The 20784-nt window shown below is 37.4% G+C and overlaps 1 protein-coding gene across 1 annotated transcript in view; it reads right to left on the bottom strand.

Moving 5' to 3' along the window:
• Positions 1-20784, bottom strand: part of MCM9 (minichromosome maintenance 9 homologous recombination repair factor) — an 84150-nt gene that overhangs the window by 24618 nt on the left and 38748 nt on the right. The window contains exon 8 of the mRNA XM_060030035.1: positions 8089-8263. Coding sequence (XP_059886018.1) covers positions 8089-8263 — 175 coding nt within the window. The remainder of the gene's footprint in view (positions 1-8088; positions 8264-20784) is intronic.

The following is a 20784-nucleotide window of genomic DNA, read 5'->3' as shown; positions in this document are numbered from 1 at the left end:
GCAAAACCAACATGTACCATATTCTTGCACTTTTCTGTAAGTGGTATTACAGCTATTACAGTGACGTCAAAATAAAAGTTAAAAAAAAACCCAAACGTAAAAGGACAACTCGAATGGAGGAATGAAGATCACATAATTGCATAATTGGTGGGAGCTATGATCTGGGGAGAAACTGTAAGAACTTCTACAAACTACACAGCTTGACCAAGAGTTTACAACTCACTAGGTACATGTGACTAAGTACTGTCATTTAAAACCCTGCCATCCTTTTTGTCCATCTCTTTGAAATCCACTGAGCTCGAGACTTTTCTCATGAAGAGCTACCTCCTATTTAGATTGATTCACCAGGGTACTCTGTCTGTGTAAACAAACTATTGTTTCCCAGCACCGACAAATCTACTAATACTTACAACTGACATATGACTTGTTCTTTGGTATATTTCTTAAGTGATCCTTTGTCCTCATTATAGTCCTGGACAGGCCAACCACTGGAATGCCCACCAAGCACGTAACTCCACAATCCCTTGTATGTAAACTGCCTTACATGGACGACTGGCTGGGCCTAATATTGGAACCTGACCCAAGAGCAGTCAGCCCATAAACTGGCCAGAGATCTCTGGGCTGCTCTTGCATAAATCTAGATGACAATATCTAACTGGGCCTCTCTTGAGGGTATCTGAAATGGACACAAGAGGGAGAGCTGAGCTACTAAAGAGAGGTGAACAAGCCTAAAAGACAAACACACAGATAAATCAAAGACAGAGAAAATATCTGAGTCACAACAATGGGAAAGCAGGTCTGAAAATGAATATACTTCTGATGCTAAGGTGGCAATGAGATAATATAGCTGCTATTTTATATCTACAAACTCTCATCCCCCAAGTTATGTTCCAGTCACACCCAAAGGCAGCTTTTACTCTCCCACATACCCTAGCAGGCCTGGCTTAAGGTCTACTTCAGGTAAGTTGAGCTAGTCTCATTATAACTTTAAAAAACCTTTACAGTTATCATCCACCTTGTAGGTTCACTATTTCATCCTGGAGCAGAACCATGTTGCTGACAGCTCAAGGATCCTAGACAAATGCAGGGACCTGATGATGATGGTGACAATGGCCCATATTCACTTATAACAATTTCAAAATCCAAAAAGCTCTTAAAAAAGGCAAGGTTTTCATAGGTAATCTGGCAGCAAACTCTGACCTAAATTGATGTGAGTCTTTATCCCATTTAGTGTGAAGTTTTATAAGTGTCACAAAATAATTAAATAATTAAGGCATTTGAATACAGAGTGCTGTCTCAGACACTGCTAGTGGGTTTCATAATATATGACACATGCATTGTAGTGCTTTCTTAAAATTGAAACAAAAAATCTGAATTCGAACATGCATTTGGGCCCCACGAGTTTCTGAAAGGAATTAGAGACCTATAATAGTTAACACTTAAAAGGCACTTATTATGTGCCAGGTTCTATCCTAAGCACTTCACTGGATTAACTCACTTAATTTTCACAACAGCCGTATGAAACAGATAGAACAATTCTCACCATCGTACCATGAGGAAACCAAGGCACAGAGGAGTCGGGTGATATGCCTGGCTAGCAGGAAGTGGAGATGGAACCTCAACCCAGCCAGACTAGCTCGGGGACTCTTGCTCTTCATCATTATGATAATTCTTTCAATACCCAATACATTCTTGTGGTCATTTTAAAAAGGTAGAGCTCTTGATGCAGTTTCCTGAACTTGTTCCATGTCTAGCACAGATCATGTTCCATATTTCATGATATAATGTGAAACCGTATTGTACATATTCTGCAATAAACCAGCCAGCAGCTGAATTCGTTCATCATGGCTGAGTCTGTGGGCCAGCCCATAATTTGCAGCATCTCATAGGTGGCACCTTAAAGGTTATCCATTTACTCATTAGATGCTTGAATTCCTTATATAACTTTTTTCTAGATGAACTTGAAGACCTCTAAACCCTATAGGCAGCCTACTTATCTCTAGGCAGCTCTAGCCACTGAGAAGTCTTGCTTGTACTGATTCTAAATATGCTTCCCTGAACCTTCAATCCATTGATTCTAAAGAATATGGAACAAGTCTAATTCCATATCTATATTTGAGCCCTTCAAAATGATTGCAGATAACAATCTAATTACTTTTTCTGGAAATGGTTCAAGGAAAACACAGGCAATGTTTTAAAAATATACAGCAAAAAGTTGGTGTTATTTAAACAACAAGAAAGAATAGCTTAAAAGACAAAATGTTGACTTCCAGGCTTCCATAGGATAATGGCAGCTGCTTATATCCAAATCTCTCAACACAAGCTCCAGAGACCTTAGGGATAAACAAGAAGAGCAAATAAAGCTGTAAAACAAAACTGAAAGCTAGCTAAGAGAGAGACAGAATACTACAAACTTCAATTTCCATGTAAACAGACATTAGAAACCAGCAAAGCTAATCTAGAGCCCATGTTGGAACAGGAAGATGGGTGGAGACTGAGTGAAAAGGAGGAGAGGGCAATGGGTTCCTCATGATGGAGGAACACAGATAAAACCACCCTTACAAGGAGGGAATCCCACAAGGAGCGGGGAAATATTGAGAACAGCCTTGAGACCTCATCAAAGCAGTGACTACTGGGCAATAGAAAGAGGAACGTGAAAGTTCCTGGGACCAGAGGTGGCAGGCTTGGGAAGGGTCCTGGAGTGGATGGAGATGACTTACAAGGGGCAAGGGTCCCTTGGAGTGTTGGCAATCAGGAGAAGGAGGCAAGCAGTATATTAAAGATCCTACAGCACAAATGAGAAACACAAAATCAGAACACATCACCTGCCCCCCTTAAACCTTAGGAAAAAACTATTAAGTAAAATGCACTGAGCTGAGATTACCCTGAACTAAAAACTAGTACACCATCCAAACCTCTGACCACCAACTTAACAGAATAACTACTACTGATTCAGGAAAAGATAAGACATTTCAGAATGAATGGAAATAATATGCATTATTAGTACAAAACTACCACAAGAATCAAAATACCTTAGTTGGTAAAACCCCCACCCCACCTCCCCCTAAAAAAGCCCACAAAGCAGAAGCAATCTGTATTTAATACACTCACTTAAATTAAATATTCTTAAACAAACATTTGTACGTATGAAGAACCATTCCAAATCAGAATTCAAAAACTCAGAACAGAAACATATAAAAAAGAGGAAGATGAACATCCAGAGATGACTCAGGGAAGAAAATGGGGGAAGGGAGGGAGACAAAATAATTTCAGAAATGAACATTTAAATCTGGGCATCCAAAGAGAGGATAGACAGGAATGAAAATATAATAAAGGGTGCTAAGGGGAGGAATAAAAATGCCAAGATAATAAAAACAAAACAGCTAAAAAGTCTCAGAAAAATATTGGTTGCTATAGAACCTAGGCAAAGAAGACCTAACATACACGTAATTGGAATTTCTGAAAAATAAAAACAAAACAAAGAACAGAATATGTGAAACTATAATTCAAGAAACATTTCCAGAGAGAAATGAAGTCTTCTATTGATACATTTCAAAGAGCTCACTAACATCTAAAAAAAATGACCAAGGATAATCAACTAAGATATAGCCTAGTAAAGGTATTACACTTAAACCACAAAGAGAAAAATCCTTCTGGGCCTTCAGGCAAGAAAATCAAATCACCTACAAAGCAAAGGATATCAGGATGGCATTAGATTTGTCAACAGCAACATGCAAAGCAAGATGACAGGAAAGAAAGTATAAGGCTAGGTCTTTATATACAGTCACGCTGTTCTTCAAGTATCAAAGCTATGAAAAATATTAATAGCTTTAAACCTGCACAAACTCAGTACAGTACTCAGGAACCCCTCCCAAGGAATCTGTTAGAGGAGACCTTCATTCAACCAAGAGATGACAGTGATACTCGGGCAAAAGGATTGATGGTGAGCCCTGAATATATTTAATTTTAGGTCTAAGACCAAAACAAAGGAAGGTATAAAAGTAGAACAGTATATACATATAAGTGTTATCTGTCCTGACAAAGTATAAATAATATAACAATTTTTTAATAGTAAAGGGAAGGGAGAAAAGGGAAAGTAGCATATGCTCATTGGTTACCAAATGGGTAATGAAGTACAGTCAAAGGATATTACTTAAAGCTCCCAAGGGAAGATAAAGGGGGCTGCAGGCATTATAAAAGGTATTTATAGGTAAGCCCTAGAACAGGCCTCGCCAAACTACAGCCAGCAGATCAAATCCAGCTCACTACCTATTTTTTAAGTAAAGCTTCACTGGGAAACAGCTACACCTATTGTTTTACATATTGTCTATGGCTTCTTTATTCTGTCCACATCATAGACATATTGATGCAGTCATATCGTCTACATTAGCAGAGGTGAGTAGTTGCAACAGAGACTATGTACCCCACAAAACCCTAAAATATTTACTATCTGGACCTTTATACAAAAAATTTGCCAACCCCTAATGTATAACAAGAATGCAAACCTTCCTAAATGCCAAACAAATAGAAAAAGAAACGAAGTTTTTTAAAAAATGAAACACTTGACACCAAGCATATTGGTAATACCAATAAATGTAAATATGCTTAACTCACATTAAAAGAAAAAGATTTTCAGGTTACTTGTAAGACAAAGCAAAGTAAAATAAAACCAACTTTATGCTGTATACAAGAGAACAAATTGCAATCAAAAGGCTGAACATAAAGGAAGAGGCAGATATATTAGGCAAGTGTAAATAATATGAAATCAGGAGTTGTGATCTTGATACCAGGCAAGGTAAAATTCAGGCCACACAGCATTAACACAAACTGCAAATGCTAAAGCCACAGCAACTACCTTGATAAAGCAGAAACTTTATGCAAAGTTTCTGATGTGAGACATGCAAAGAGAAAACAACAGACACACAGTAATAATACTTTAACAAACCACTTTCAGCCTAAGACACATCAAACAGACAAAAGGTAAATAAAGATACAGAAGACCTTATAAGGTATAGTTTATAGGTGTGTGTGCGTTTGTGTGTGTGTGTGTATCTGTGTGTGTGTGTATCACATCTTGATTATAAAGAATATAACTTCTCAAGCAAAGATGGGCCAGTCATGAAATTGTTCTAACATGAGGCCACAAAGAAAAAACACTCATGAAGCTCCTTAAAGTAGAAATAATACAAACAACATTCTCTGACCACAATACAATAAAACCAGAAATGAATAGCACCATTGAAAAACAAATAATTTTCAAAAGGTCCTTCTACCTGGAGGTTAAAAAACTCTTTAAAACAAACCTTGAGGGACTTCCCTGGTGGCGCAGTGGTTGAGAGTCTGCCTGCCAATGCAGGGAACACGGGTTCGTGCCCCGGTCTGGGAAGATCCCATATGCCGCGGAGCGGCTGGGCCCATGAGCCATGGCTGCTGAGCCTGCACGTCCAGAGCCTGTGCTCTGCAACGGGAGAGGCCACAATAGTGAGAGGCCCACGTACCGCAAAAAAAAACAAAAAACAAAACAAAAAAAAACCTTGAGAGAAAGGGGATGTACAAACCAAAACTGCAGAATTTATAAAAAACATATAAAAAATGATAATGAGAACACTACATATAGTAATTACAGGATACCATTAAAACAGTGACAAAGAGTATATATATTATGCTATCTTTTGCATAAGAAAGAGGGGAGGTGCGCATGCGAGTGTGCACAAATACCCACATGTGTGTTTTTGACTATTTTTGCTAAAACAAGGAATATAGGAAGGATAAATCAGAAACCAAGGTTTATGAAAGGGATAGGAGAAAACAGAATGGAAGGTGAAGGGATATGAGTATAACTTCTTTGGTATAATAGTTTTGACTTTTGAAATATGTTTTACAAATTCAGAAAACAAAATTAATCAAAAGGCAAACTCTAAAAGTGTACACAAACATAGGTTTAAAGACCTGTTTCCTAACTGTATACCAAATCAGTAATATGACCACACAAAGAAAAGAATTAATTCAAATAACTTTTGAACATGCACTCTGACCATATATAACCTTAGTGGAATATACTCTAAACCCAAAAAGAACTGCAAAGAAGGCTTAAATATTACTTAGTTTCTTTGTGGTTGTTGTTATTTGCAATGGTGTTGGGGTAATAATTCTGAAACTATTTTGGAGAATCAACTGAGTTCATAAACACAAGGAGTCCCTGTGAACACCTTCATATACAAATGAAGTAAGTAAGTTTGGAGAGTCATAAGTATCTTCTCACCCTCACTTTCCTATTGGCTAGAAAACTCTTTTGAAAAGTACATAAATGGTTGTACAACAATGTGAATGGGTTATATTTTTTCAAATTTGTATATTATTTTTTATTATGGTAAAAATGCATATCATAAAATTCACCATCTCAACCATTTCTAAGTGTACATGCAATAGTGTTAAATGTGTTTAAATTGTTGTGTGACCAGTCTCCAGCACTTCATCTTGCAAAACTGAAACTGAACTGCAAAATTGTTTTCCATAGTGGCTGCATCATTTTACATTTTATATTTCCAATAATCCACAAGGATTCCAGGTGCTCCAATTGCTCCCCACCCTCACAAACACTTGTTCTTTCCTTTTTGTTTGTTTGTTTGTTTTATGGTAGCCTCCTAACATTTGTGTGGTGATATCGTGTTTGATTTGCATTTTCCTAGTGATTAGTGATGCTGAGCATCTTTTCATGTGCTTGCTGGCCATTTGTGTATCATCTTTGGATGAATGTGTATTCAAGTTCTTTGCCCAGTTTTTAACTTGATTATTTTGTGTTGCTGAGCTGTAGGAGTTCTTTATATATTCTAGCTATTAACTCCTTTTCAGATACATTATTTGCAAATATTTTCTCTGATTCCACATGTTAATTTTTCACTCCATTGCATCCTTTGATGCTCCGAAGTTTTAAATGTTGATGTAGTCCAAATAAATAAATACATAAATAAATCTATCATCTTGCTAATTATATTCTCTTTGTCTCATCTATTCTTTGTTCCCTTTTTCTTCTCTTCCTGCCTTCTTTTGGATTATTTACGATAGCATTTTACCTCCACAACTTACATATTAGTTTTAGTTTTTTTTTTTTTGTTTGTTTGTTTTTTGTGGTACGTCGGCCTCTCACTGTTGTGGCCTCTCCCGTTGCGGAGCACAGGCTCCGGACGCACAGGCTCAGTGGCCATGGCTCACGGGCCTAGCCGCTCCGCGGCATGTGGGATCTTCCCGGACCAGGGCATGAACCCATGTCCCCTGCATCGGCAGGCGGACTCTCAACCACTGCGCCACCAGGGAAGCCCTAGTTTTAGTTTTGTCTCTTATTTTCTAGTGGTTGTTCTAGCATTTGTATCTTTAATTGGTTACAGTCTAACTTCAAATAATACCATACCACTTCAGGTAGAGTGCAAGACCATCACAGTTAGTCTGGAGATTGGCACTGCTGTTGTGATCTTTACCCTTAGTGCAGCACAGACTTCAAATTCTCTCTATGCTGAGCTGTCATTACCCTGTGCTTCGTGTGGCGGTGTGGGGCAGAGTTTGCTCCTCATTGGTCACGTGCAGCCAGAGACTCACATACCTGAACCTCTGAGTCTCCTTGAGTCACAGTAGGTACTTCATCTTATGCTAATATATATTATTTAGGTTTCTATATGCAGTGATAAACCTTCTATTAGGATATATAAGGAGAATGCCATCGAAAGCAGAAATTACATTTTTTTTCTTTTCGAATCTTTCAAAATTCCTAACATAGTACTATGCCCAGAGTAGACACACAATTACTAAATGAGAGGACGAGTTGAATGCTGCATTGAAAGCTCTTCATAAGTTCCCTGCAAGAATTAAGTCAACTTACATTTATACTTTAGCCTTACCTTACTTTTTCTCAACACCTCAATTTACTTCTTCACGTATCTCCATGGGAAGACTAATGTGTGTTGAATGGTGACAGTTGATAATCTCTTAGAGGACCAAACATACCTTGCAGTTCAATATGGTTCACATTTTCCCATAGTCATATATTAACTAATCTCACTATTCCCATACATTTTAAAGAAAATAAATTCTTACCCAGCCTTAGCAACACTTATGGTTTGTTGCTCCATTGCTTCGTGGATACTGGTTCTGTCATGCTCTTTGAGGCTATTAAACTCATCAATACAGCAAAGGCCTGCATCTGCAAGGACTAACGCCCCAGCCTCCAAATTCCATTCTCCTGAGTCTTTTACAGCAGTTACCGTCAGACCTAAGGAAACAAGCAAGCTATGTTAGTTTTTATTTTCGAAAGCATATCTTATAACTAAGAAGGTAAATAAATTCCTATATTTTAAAGGGAAGGGGATAGAGTCAAGGCTTTAATTTCTACCAACAACAGATGGCATCAGGACAGCTACTTCAGGTATCCATTCACTGGAAGATCTCGGGAGATTCTATGTTCTGAAAATCTAATATGTGTTATTGAGTATTTTGTGGCAGACAGAAGTCCCCAAATTTTCTGTCTCTCCTTGGTAGGTACGCTCACTGAGCAGTCTAAACTTTTAGATGGAGCAAACAGATCTCCAGAGATCTTATGACAATAAGTGCTGAACTATATGCTGTTTACAGAGAAGAGTCCAAAGACCGAGAACAGTAGGTACTGCAGTCCAATGATGAAAATGAAACGTTTGCTGCCAGTCACAGTGTGAAGGAGAGGATTCCCTTCATAAGTATTATCAGATTTTGAGTCATCCTTTATACCAGTCAATAAAGCAGAGCTGGTCAAAAGCAAAGGCTCTGGAGCCACCTAGACTTGGATTTGAACCTTGGATCTGTCATTCTGGCTGTCATATTATAGACAAGTTTCCTAATACAGGCATACCTTGTTTTATGGAGCTGTGCTTCACTGCACTTCACAGATACTGTGTTTTTTACAAATTGAAGGTGTGTGGTAACCCTGAGTACAGCAAGTCTACTGGTGCCATTTTTCCAACAGCATTTGCTTACTTCATGTCTCTGTGTCACATTTTGGTAATTCTCGCAATACTTCAAACTTCTTCATGATTATTGCATTTCTTGTGGTGATCTGTGATCGGTGATCTTTCCTGTTACTACGGTAACTGAAGATGTGGTGGGAATAGTCAGAAAACTAGAATTAGAGGTGGAGCCTGAGGATGTGACTGAATTGCTACAATCTCACGATAAAACTTTTTGAGGAGTTGCTTCTTATGAATGGGCAAAGAAAGTGGTTTCTCAAGATGGAATCTACTGCTACTGAAGATGCTATGCAGATTACTGAAATGATAGCAAAGGATTTAGAATATTACAGAAACTTAGCTGATAAAGCAGCAACAGGATTTGAGAGAATTGACTCCAATTTTGAAGAAGTTCTACTGTGGGCAAAATGCTACCAAATATTGTCGAACGCTACAGAGAATTCCTGAGAGGAAGAGCCACTGATGTAGCAAACTTCCCCGGTGTCTTATTTTAAGAAACTGCCATGGCCACCCCAACCTTCAGCAACCACCACCCTCATCAGTCAGCAGCATCAGCATCGAGACAAGACTCTCCACCAGCAAAAAGATTATGACTTACTGAAGACTCAGATGATGGTTTGCATTTTTTAGCAATAAACTATTTTTTAATTAAGGTATGTACTATTTTTTAGATATAATGCTATTGCAGACCTAATGGACTACAGCATAGTGTAAACATAACTTTTATATCATTGGGAAACCAAAAAATTCATGACTTGCTTTACTGCAGTGGTCTGGAACTGAACCTGCAGTATCTCTGAGGTATGCCCGTGTATCCAGGCCTCAGTTTATTTATCTATAAAAAAAGGATAACAATAGAAAATACTTAACAGATTCTTAGATTTTCAAATAGAATATAAATAAAGCTCTTTGAAAGGAGCACAATGAGTAATTATAATAACTACTGTTGATAAAAATTGATAAACCTCTGGCTAGACTGATCAAGGAAAAAAAAAGGAGGAGACACAAGTTATAAATATTAGGAATGAAAGAGGGGACATCACTATAGGCCCTAAGGAAATACAATGAATGACTCTATGTCCTAGCTTAGATGAAATGGTCAAATTCTTCGAAATATATAAACTGCCAAAGTTTACCTAAAAAGGAATAGATAACTTGCAAAATCCTGCATCTACTTTGAAAATTGATTCTATAGTTAAAGACGATGCAAAACAGAAACCTACAGGCTGAGATGACTTCATGGTTAAACCTACCAAACATTTATGGAAGAAATAATACCGATTATACCAAAGCTTTCAAAAATATAGAGAAACAAGGAACACTTCCTAACTCATTTAATGAAGTCAGCATTATCATGATACCCAAAACAGATAAAGATATACTAAAACTACACACCAGTACCCCTCATTAATATAGATGCAAAAAACCCTGAAAAAATAAAAATCAAACAGTACATAAAATGATAACAGATCATAACTAAATGAAGTTTACCTTGAGAATGCAAGGCTAATTCAACATTCAACTATTAATCACTGTAATTCATCATATCAACAAACTAAGGAAGAAAAAGCAAACCTCAACAGATATAGAAAAAACACTTGATAAAACTCAACAATCATTCACGATTAAAAAGAAAAGAATAAATCTCTCAGAAAGCTAGGGAACAGAGGGAACTTCTTCAATCTGAAAAAGGGTATTTACAAAAATCCTGCAGCTAACATACTTAATGATGAAAGGCTGAATGCTTACCCCCAAGATCAGAACATGGCATGGAGATCAGCTCTCATCACTTATTCAAAATCATACTGGAGGTTCTAGCCAGCGAAATAAAACGAGGAAAAGAAATAAACAATGTACAGGTTGAAAAGGAAAAATTAAAATTGTTCATATTTGCAGAAAATGATTACGTAGAAAATTCCAGATAATCTACAAAAAATACTAAAACTAATAAGTAAGTGTAGTAATGTTGCAGGGTGCAAGTCAATATACAAAAATCAACTATCTTTCTATATATTAGGAAAAAACAATTAGAAATTGCAATTTTAAAATAATATATTTATAATATTACCCCCAAATATGAATACTTGGTTATAAATCTTAAAAAAGATGTGCAAGATCTGTGTGCAAAAACTACAAAACATTGATAAAGGAAATCAAAGATGATGTAATCAAATCAAGAGATTCTCCATGTTCATGGAATGAACTGAAAACTCAATACTTTTAAGATGTTTCCCCAAACTGCTCTATAGATTCAATGCAAGTCCAAACAAAATCCTAGTGGGATTTTTCTTGTTATAGAAATTGACAAGGTGATTCTAAAATTTAAATGGAGAAGCAAAGGAAATAGAAGAATCAAACCAAAAAAGAAACTAGGAGGTCTCACACGACGCAATTCCAGATTTACTACAAAGCTGAAGTAATCAATTTTGTGTGGTATTGGAGAAAAGATATAGACAGAATAATGAAATAGAATAAGAGTCCAAAAATAGGCCCACAAATATATGGTCAAGTAATTTTTGATAAAAATGAAAAAGCAATTCGATGGAGGAAGGATAATCTGTTCCACAAATGGTGCTGTAATAGTTGGATATCCTTATGCAAACAGAAAAAAAATCATTATTTCTCCATACCTCACATTTAATACAAAAATTAACTCATAATGAATTAAAGACCTAAATGAAAAATGTAAAACTTATAGAAGAAAATAGGAAAAAAGCTATGTGAGCTCCTCTGGTTTCTGGTGCAGCACTTAAAGAGCTTAGAAGTTGCTAATCCATCCTAAAAAGTGAAAACCTAAACAAACTGAAAAATCAACAATTGTTCTAAGATCCATCAAAAAAAATGAGCTCACAGGGCAAACTGCTGCCCCCAAAATTGGAAAGACAGAGAATTATAACTTACCAGAACAGAATCCTCTACGGGCACCAGCACTGGGACAGGAAACCCTGAACTGTAACTGACAAATTGCTGGAGCCTCCTTGTGGACAACTCTGAGAATTAAAAATTCCTTAGGAACCCAGTCATGGAGGGGGTGGGTACACACACTTCTGTGAGTTTCACCTCCAAGAGCTCTACCAGGTTCTCACATTGAATATCAACAATTTGTCTCTGACATTGTAAACAGAGAGATTAAAAGTCTAAGAAAAAATCAAGAAGAAATTCTAGAGATCAAAATCACTAGAGATGGAAGAATGCCTTTGATGGGCTCACTTGTAGAGGGGACATGGCTACGGAAAGAATCTCTGAGAATAAGGATACTCAGTAGAAATTTCCAAAACTGAAAAGTAAAGAGAAAAACATGGAAAATAACAGAACAGAATATCCAAGAACTATGGAACAACTACAAAAGGTGTAACATACGTGCAGTGTATGTAATGGGAATACCAGAAGAAGAAAGAGAGAAGGAGAACAGAAGCAGTATTTGAAGCAATAATGAGAAATTCCCAAAATTAATGTCAGACACCAAACCATGGATCCAGAAAACTCAGAGACTATAAAGCAGGAAAAACACTAAAGAAACCATACCTATGCATATGATTTAAACTTTAGAAAATCAAAGGTAAAGAAAAAAGTCTTGAAAAAAGCCAGAGGGGGGGAAAAAACCATCTTACCTATAGAGGAGCATAAATGAGAATTATATCCAACTTCCCCTCAGAATATTTCAATACAATCTAAAAAATACATTAAGGCAAGACTAGCATTCAGAAGTGAAGATAAAATCACACTAAGTTCTGCACTGGTTAGATAACATCCAGAGCAGGAGTCAGCAAACTATGATCTGTGGGCCAAATCTGGCCCAACCACCTGTTTTTGTAAAAATCGTTTTCTGGAACACAGTCATGCTCATCATTTACATACTGTCTATGGCTGTTTTCACACTACAATGGCAGAGTCAAGTAGTTGTGACAGACATTGAATGGCCTTCAAAAATCTAAAATATTTATATCTGGCCCTTCACAGAAAAAAGTTGCTGACTCCTGATGTACAGTATTAATATCTACATTGAGACATCAAATTTTAAAAGAAACACTAATAAAAAAGAAAGTAAACAAATAATGAAGGACATGGAAATAATACCACTTAAAAAATAGTTTACTGCATAGGCTATGATTAGCCTGAAACAAAGATTTAGAGAAGAGAAAGTAATAATTATTACATATTTAGAGAACTATCCTATGGAAGAGCAATTAGGCTAATTTGGGGTGGCTTCAAAAGAAATTACTGAGACCAACGTGCAGAATTTTACAGGGAACTACTGGAAACCTTGAGGTGTTTAAAAAGGAATGAGCTACTTTGCAAAGGAATAAACTGTTCGTCAAAGTAATCTTTAAGTAAAAGTGGAAAGTCCAGTTATCAGAGATAGTGTAGAAACGTATTTATGCAGTGAATAGGTGGCTGAACAACGTGAAATTAGAAAACACCGAGATGAAAGAAAATGAAGATACAACATACCACAACTAATGGGATGCAGCTAAAGCAGTGCTCAGAGAGTAACTTATAGCTATAAACGTCTACATTAAAAAAGAAGATAGATCTCAAGTCAACAATCTATGCTGCCACCTTAAGATACTGGAAATAAAGCAGAGCAAACTAAACCCAAAGAAAGCGGAAGGAAGGAAATAATATAGAACAGAAACTACTGAAACAGAGATATAAAAACAACAGAGAAAATTAATGAATCCAAAAATTGACAAATTTTAGCTAGACTGACCAAACCAAAAAGAGAGAGAAGAATAAAATTACTAAAATCAGGAATTAAAAAGATGGGACATTATTAATGACTTTACAGAAATAAAAAGTATTACAAAGGGACACAACAATAACTGTATATCAACTAATTAGATAATTTAGATGAAATTGACAAAACTCTAAAAAGACACTACCAAAACTGACTCAAGAAAAAAAAGAAAATCTGAACAGACCTATAATAAGTAGGGATTGAATTAGTAATTTAAAAACTACCCACAAAGAGAAAACCATACACAGATGGCCTCACTGGTGAATTCTACCAAACATTAAAAGAATCAAATATGAATCCTTCACAAACTCATCTTTAGAAGTAGAAAAGGAGGAAATACTTCCTAACTCATTCTCTATGAGAACAGTATTACCCATACACCAAAAATCAAAGTAAAGACCAATATCTCTTATGACTACATATACGAAAATCCTCAACAAAATACTAGCAAACCAAATCCAGCAATATATAAAAAGGACTATATAACCATACCCCAGTGAGATTTATCTCAGGAATCCAAGATTGGTGGTATAACATCTGGAAATCAATTAATGTAATATCCTCATATTAATAGAATTAGGGACAAAAGGCATATGATCATCTCAATAGAGGCAGGAAAAGCACTTGACAAAATTCAACCACCCTTCTTCAAAAAACACTCAAACCAGGAACAGAAGAGAACTTCTTCAACCTGATAAAGGACATCTTCTTCAACCTGATAAACCCAGAACTAACATCATTCTTGATGTAAGACTGAATGCTTCCCTGTTAAGATCAGAAACAAGACAGGGATGTCCACTCTCACTACTCCTATTCAACACTGTACTGGAGGTTCTAGGAAGGGCAATTAGGCAAAAAATGAAATAACAGACATCCAGAAGGGAAAGGGAGAAGGAAAACTATCCCTGTTTGCAGATGACATGATCTTACATATAGAAAATCCTAAGGAAATCACTAAAAACTACAACTAACAAATGAGTTCATCAAGGTTGAAGTATACAAAATCAATTTTAAAAAATCCACTGTATCTCTATATACTTGCAATGAAGAATACGAAAATATAATTAAGAAAGTAATTCCATTTACAAAGCATCAAAAAGAATAAAATACTTAGGAATGAATTTAACAAAAGAAATATATAAAACTTATACTGTGAAAAGTACAGAACGTTGTTGAAAGAAATTTAAAATGATGTAAATAAAAAACACCCCATATTCAGACTTTTTTTGCTTGTGCTTTTTATCATCTCTCAAAAATACTGCCTAATCAAGGGCCAGAAGATTGATGCCTGTGTTTTCTTCTAAGAATTTTACACTTTTAGCACCTTACGTTGATGTCTTTGAGCCAGTTTGAATTATTTTTTGCATATGGTGTGAAGAGGGATCCAAATTTATATTTTTGCATGTGGATGTCCAATTTCCCAGCAGTAACTTTTGAAAAGACGATTCTTTCCCTAATGAATTGTCTTGGAACCCTTATCAAAATGAACTGACCATAAATGTATGGGTTTATTTCTGGACAATCAACTCTGTCCTGTTGGTCTATATCGTTATGCCATTATGACATTGGACTTCATCAAAATTAAAAGCTTTTGTGATGCAAAAGACACCCCCAAGAAAATGAAAAGATAAGCTACACTACAGGAGAAAAATTTTGCAAACCTGGTAAATACAAGTCTCTTATCAGAGACTATATATTCTATATATATTTAGAATATATAAATAACTCACAATCTAACCATAAAAAAGACAAATAACCCAATTTTTTAGATGGCTAAAGGAGCTGAAGAGACATTTCTCTACAGAAGACATACAAATGGCTGATAAGCAAATGGAAAATGCTCAACACCTTTAGCCACCAGGGAAATGTAAATCAAAACCACAGTGAGAACGACTTCTCACAGCACCCAAAGGTATAATCAGAAAGACACAGTAACAAGTGTTGGTGAGGATGTGGAGAAATTGGAAAGCTTATACACTGTTGGTGGGAACGTGAAATGGTGCAGCCACTCTGGAAAACAGTCTAGTAGCTTCTTGTTACCATATGATCCAACAACTTCACTCTTAAGCATATACCCAGAAAAATGAAAACATATGTCCCCCACAAAAATCTGTATACAAATGTTGATAGCAATATATCTGTTATTAAAAAAAAAAATCACTGTGTAATCATACCGGGGGTATTTAGAGATAGATTCTTTGCATGCTGGATTCAAGGCCTTAACGGGCACAAATTCTACCAACAAGATCCACCAATTAATTAGCTATCAGTTCATTGTGAAACCTTTCCACTTCCTATCCTTGCTAGTTTTCTACCTTTTCTAAAATACCCTGCATATAAGGCCTCCAATCTCAGGAAGCTGACTTGCCTAGCTTCCGTCAAGCGTGACTCCATCTAACGTCATTTGTCTCTATAGTAACCGACTAAAAAAGCTGCTGTGCTTAGCAGAGGTTTTGTGCAAGCAGTGGTCCAGCCTAGAGATGTTTTAAAGACTTGAGTCCCCTCTCTACTTACCACTGAATTCTTCCTGGTACTAGGGAAAGGACAGAGCCTCTGACAAACAGGAGAGGTGGAGGGTGAAAGAGAAAAGGACAGAATGTAAAACATGAAGGACAGTGGACTACAAGTAGAGACTGATTTCAAAAGGAAACGAGTTTAGAAGGAGCTTCATTTATAAGAGGACTAAGAACACATGGTTAAAAACTAGATACAAGAAACAGAATATAGGGCTTTCCTGGTGGCGCAGTGGTTGAGAGTCCGCCTGCCGATGCAGGGGACGCGGGTTCGTGCCCCGGTCCGGGAAGATCCCACATGCCGCGGAGCGGCTGGGCCCGTGAGCCATGGCCGCTGAGCCTGCGCGTCCGGAGCCTGTGCTCCGCAACGGAAGAGGCCACAACAGTGAGAGGCCCGCGTACCGCAAAAAAAAAAAAAAAAAAAAAAAGAAAGAAACAATATAATTATCAAGCATGTCCATCCATATTCTTCTGGTCAGAAACAATACCATGATATTGACATCAGCAGACTGTCCACAAGAAACATAATTATGGTGCTTCAGAAAGCTGACTAGTATTGACAGTGATCCAAAAGATGTTTAACAGTATAGTCCATCCAAAAGTTGTTTAACAGTATAGTCCAGCTATGGATAAGGGGCCAAACACAGCTTCTCTTCAACAAATTTGTAACCTAATGGTGGGTAGCAATGAACACAAAACAGTGAAACTGTTACAGAGAATGGAGGAGGGGGACACACTTTATGTAACAAACATAAAAACCTTATTAAGAGTGTAATGATGCATTCCAGGATCTATCCTCCCCACCTCCCAATCACTCCTCCCGCAACAGGAGACTTGGCATCTGCAGCCTCAATGGGGAGGCTCCCACAGCTCTGCCTTGGCTGCAGCCTCCTCTCACTCCCAGTATATAGCGGGGCAAACCTCATTCATGGAGCTTTGTTCCTCAAGAGTTCATTCATCAAGTCATTACTACAGTGTCTGCCAGCCTGTGGGTTCTTCCAGGAAATTATACCAATTGCTTTTCTGCACCACGTAAAGTCCACTTTAAATATTATCCGACACAGTGGACAGAAAACAGAGAAGCACTAAGTCAGCACTTAAAGGAGCAGGTTTCTGAGCACCAGTGTCCTCATTTGTTATCTGGAGATGATAATATTTTACCTTCCTACCATACCAGTGTGCTACAAGGCTCAAAAACAGGTTATTTAAAAATTTTTTACAAATAGTAAAGAAAACATCATAGGTATATACATATATGCCATATATCTGTATGTATACCGTATATATATACACACACACACACAGTCTTTATTGTGATACCGTATTTTGCCTCCCATAGAACTTTAACCATTACTGTTAAAGTTGCATCTAACACTTTCTATTCTGTACCATACTGACTTGATTACGTAGTTATCTTTCCTACTGGACCATAAGGTCTTTGAGGATAATGTCCACATACGTTTTTGTCTTTGAATATTCCGCAGAGCCTAGCACAATAATTCACATAATAAATACTCTCTCTCTACATATATAATGAGTTATTATTATTAAAATCATTACTCTAGGAGTTATTCCTTCTAGAAATGTCTGTAAACTGCAGCAAATCTCTACGTTCTACATTCATACAGAAATTGTCATTTAAAACTGTGAAATTTTGACATCCTATAATAAGAATAGGGAGCCCTTTAAACTAACTAAAGATCATATTACAACAAGCCTTACATGAGAATTTTTTTAAGAGATGGGGACGATAACGCAAATGTCTTCTCAAAGAGAATTCAAGACAGTGATAATATAATTACCCCAGGTGAAATTTAGGATTTGAACAAAGGCAAGAGGTCAGCATTTCCATACCTATGATAACTTCTGCAGCAGGTAGGGTCTGAGACTTTGATTTAATTCTTAGTTCTAATACATTTTAATCCAGTATATTTTAATTTATTTATTTTTAATTTTTGGTTGCACTGGGTCTCTGTTGCTGCACCCAGCCTTTTCTCTAGTTGAGGCGAGGGGGGGCTACTCTTTGCTGCGGTGCACTGGCTTCTCATTGCGGTGGCCTGCCTTGTTGCGGAGCGCTGGCTCTAGAGTGCAGGCTCAGCAGTTGTGGCGCACGGACTTAGTTGTTCCGCGGCATGTGGGATCTTCCCGGACCAGGGCTCGAACCCGTGTCCCCTGTATTGGCAGGTGGATTCTTAACTACTGTGCCACGAGGAAAGTCCCTAATCTAGTATATTTTAACTTAATCCAATTTAATTCTAGTACATTTTAACTCACTCCTTCATCTAGTTTTGTCTGTGACTTCAATTTAACTTCAAGTTTAAGATACTTAGGAGCCCTCTGTAGATGAGCTTTGGAACACAGACGCGAGTTGCATCTGGTCTGCTCAGAATTTAAGGTGTGCACACCCTACAGCAGGCACTTCCTCTGAGGAACAGCTACAGCACCCCACCCCACCCCACCCCACCCCACGGCCTGCTGGCATGGCTAAATGGCCCCTTGATAGATGGACAGTACGTGGATTAAACACACTTAGAGTACCAAATAAACTTAATTCTGGGAGGAAAAATTACACCTGCATTAGTTGGCTAGGGCTGCCATAACAAAACACCAGACTGGGTGGCTTAAACAACAGTAATCTATTTTCTCACAGTTCTGGAGGTTAGACATAAAAGATCAGGTGTCAGCAAGGTTGGTTTCATTTGACTTACAAATGGCCGCCTTCTTGCTGTGTCCTCACCTGGTCTTTCTCCTGTGCATGAGTGCCCTTGGTGTCTCTTTTTACGTCCAAATTTCCTCCTTGTATATAGATGCCAGTTAGAATGGATTAGGGCCCAACCTAAAGGACTCACTTTAACTTAACCACCTCTTTAAAGGCCCTGTCACCAAATACAGTCACAGTCTGAGGGACTGAGGACATAGTAGTGCTTCAACATATGAATTTGGGGGTGGAGGGCACAATTCGGCCCATAACGATAGCTAACTAGGTTCATTTATCTCTGTCCTAGGCATTAATTTAGGCTTTGTTCATTTAAGAGCCAAAGCATCCTTTTTCAGCCATCCTTCCCCCAGTCAGTCTATACAGAGAGAAGTGATTTGGGGATTACATTCCGTGTAGACCTCCAAGCATCATGTGGGTCCCCTTCGGTATCTAAGACATGACAGCATTCATGGTGACCCATCTGTTGCAATATCGTTAACTGTTTGAGGGTCACCAAAAAGTTGTTCAGCAACAGATCTTATAGACTGCCTCTGAAACCAGAATAATGCTTTTACAATCTTTACCCCTATGGCATGCCAGTTAATTTAGAGATATGCGAGGGTACGTCTGAGAATCCCTTTGGCCTTTCCTAGAAAGCACTGTCAGCGGTGAGGAAACTATTGGAGAGCATACCCAAAGGCTCTTTAATACTTCTGAGGGGCAGTAACAAAGAGAGTTAAGATGGCGAAAGGCAATATGAAAGGCCTGGAGCCAATTCTGTGGCTTCCAGTGAACTAATAGGGAGGGTTTTTTTCCCCCTTAAATACTGTTATATACGACATGTTAAACAAAAGATTTCAAAGAAAATAAGCCAAACAAGTAATATCCAGTAAATCTTCTCATTCTTCATGCTGCATACCACCAGAAGCGAATCTTATGATAAGACGCACCTTATTATGACACACCTACGGTCAGATTCAAAATGCACTTGATTTTACCAAGCTTATAAGGTCATTTTTATAAAGCAAGTGGATTAGAATCTCCTCTTAAGTGTGCCTGCAGTAATCAGGAAACTCCATACACCATTCTCAAGGGAGTCATGTTTTATACTTCAAATGGTTATTTATCTTATATGTCCAGTGTGTCTTACAGCATACAGCAATTTATACTTTATCTGAGGCGGTGTTAGGCCCAGCATTAATAACAGCGAACAGAAAATACAGTTTATCACTCAACGCAATCTGCATCTGTCGCCACAGTATCACTCTTATAGTCTAATGCACACAAGCAACTGGGCTTGAGGCAACCTTTTCTAGTAGGTCATATAGGACTGCTAATCCACTGACGATAAAATGGGATCCCCACTCTAAGTACTTTCCGTAAATGCGGGGAGGCCTGGTATTAGCTGTCCCATATTAATTTTCAAAAGACCATCAGATGAAGAAGTCATCAAAAGTCATCAAAAGCAAACTACTTAGGTATGAACAATGCCCAAAGAATGATAACTGAAAAATTCTCTAAGAGAAAACTTCCAGCATAGAGGATACTTAAGAAATAATTTTCTCTCTAACTTCCAGCATAGATGATACTTAAATACTTTTCTCTCTGAATTTAATTAGCCAAGTTTAATTGTTTCATTTCAAAATACTTAAGGAAAAAAATGGTTTATGCAGCAACAGCAAAAAAAAATCCCTTTATACCCCTCTCACTTAGTAAATAGAAGCAGTTCAACAACCTTAAAAATGTGTTACAAGCTCTCCCTTTCCCTACAGAGGTAGTCAAGCAGCATAAATACACTGACACCGAATGGAGAATAATCAAGCAAAGGTTCCTCTGAACTTGTGG

The sequence above is a fragment of the Delphinus delphis genome, chromosome 14 (genome assembly GCF_949987515.2).
Source record: "Delphinus delphis chromosome 14, mDelDel1.2, whole genome shotgun sequence".
NCBI lineage: Eukaryota > Metazoa > Chordata > Mammalia > Artiodactyla > Delphinidae > Delphinus > Delphinus delphis.
This window is presented reverse-complemented; position numbering and strand designations above follow the sequence as displayed.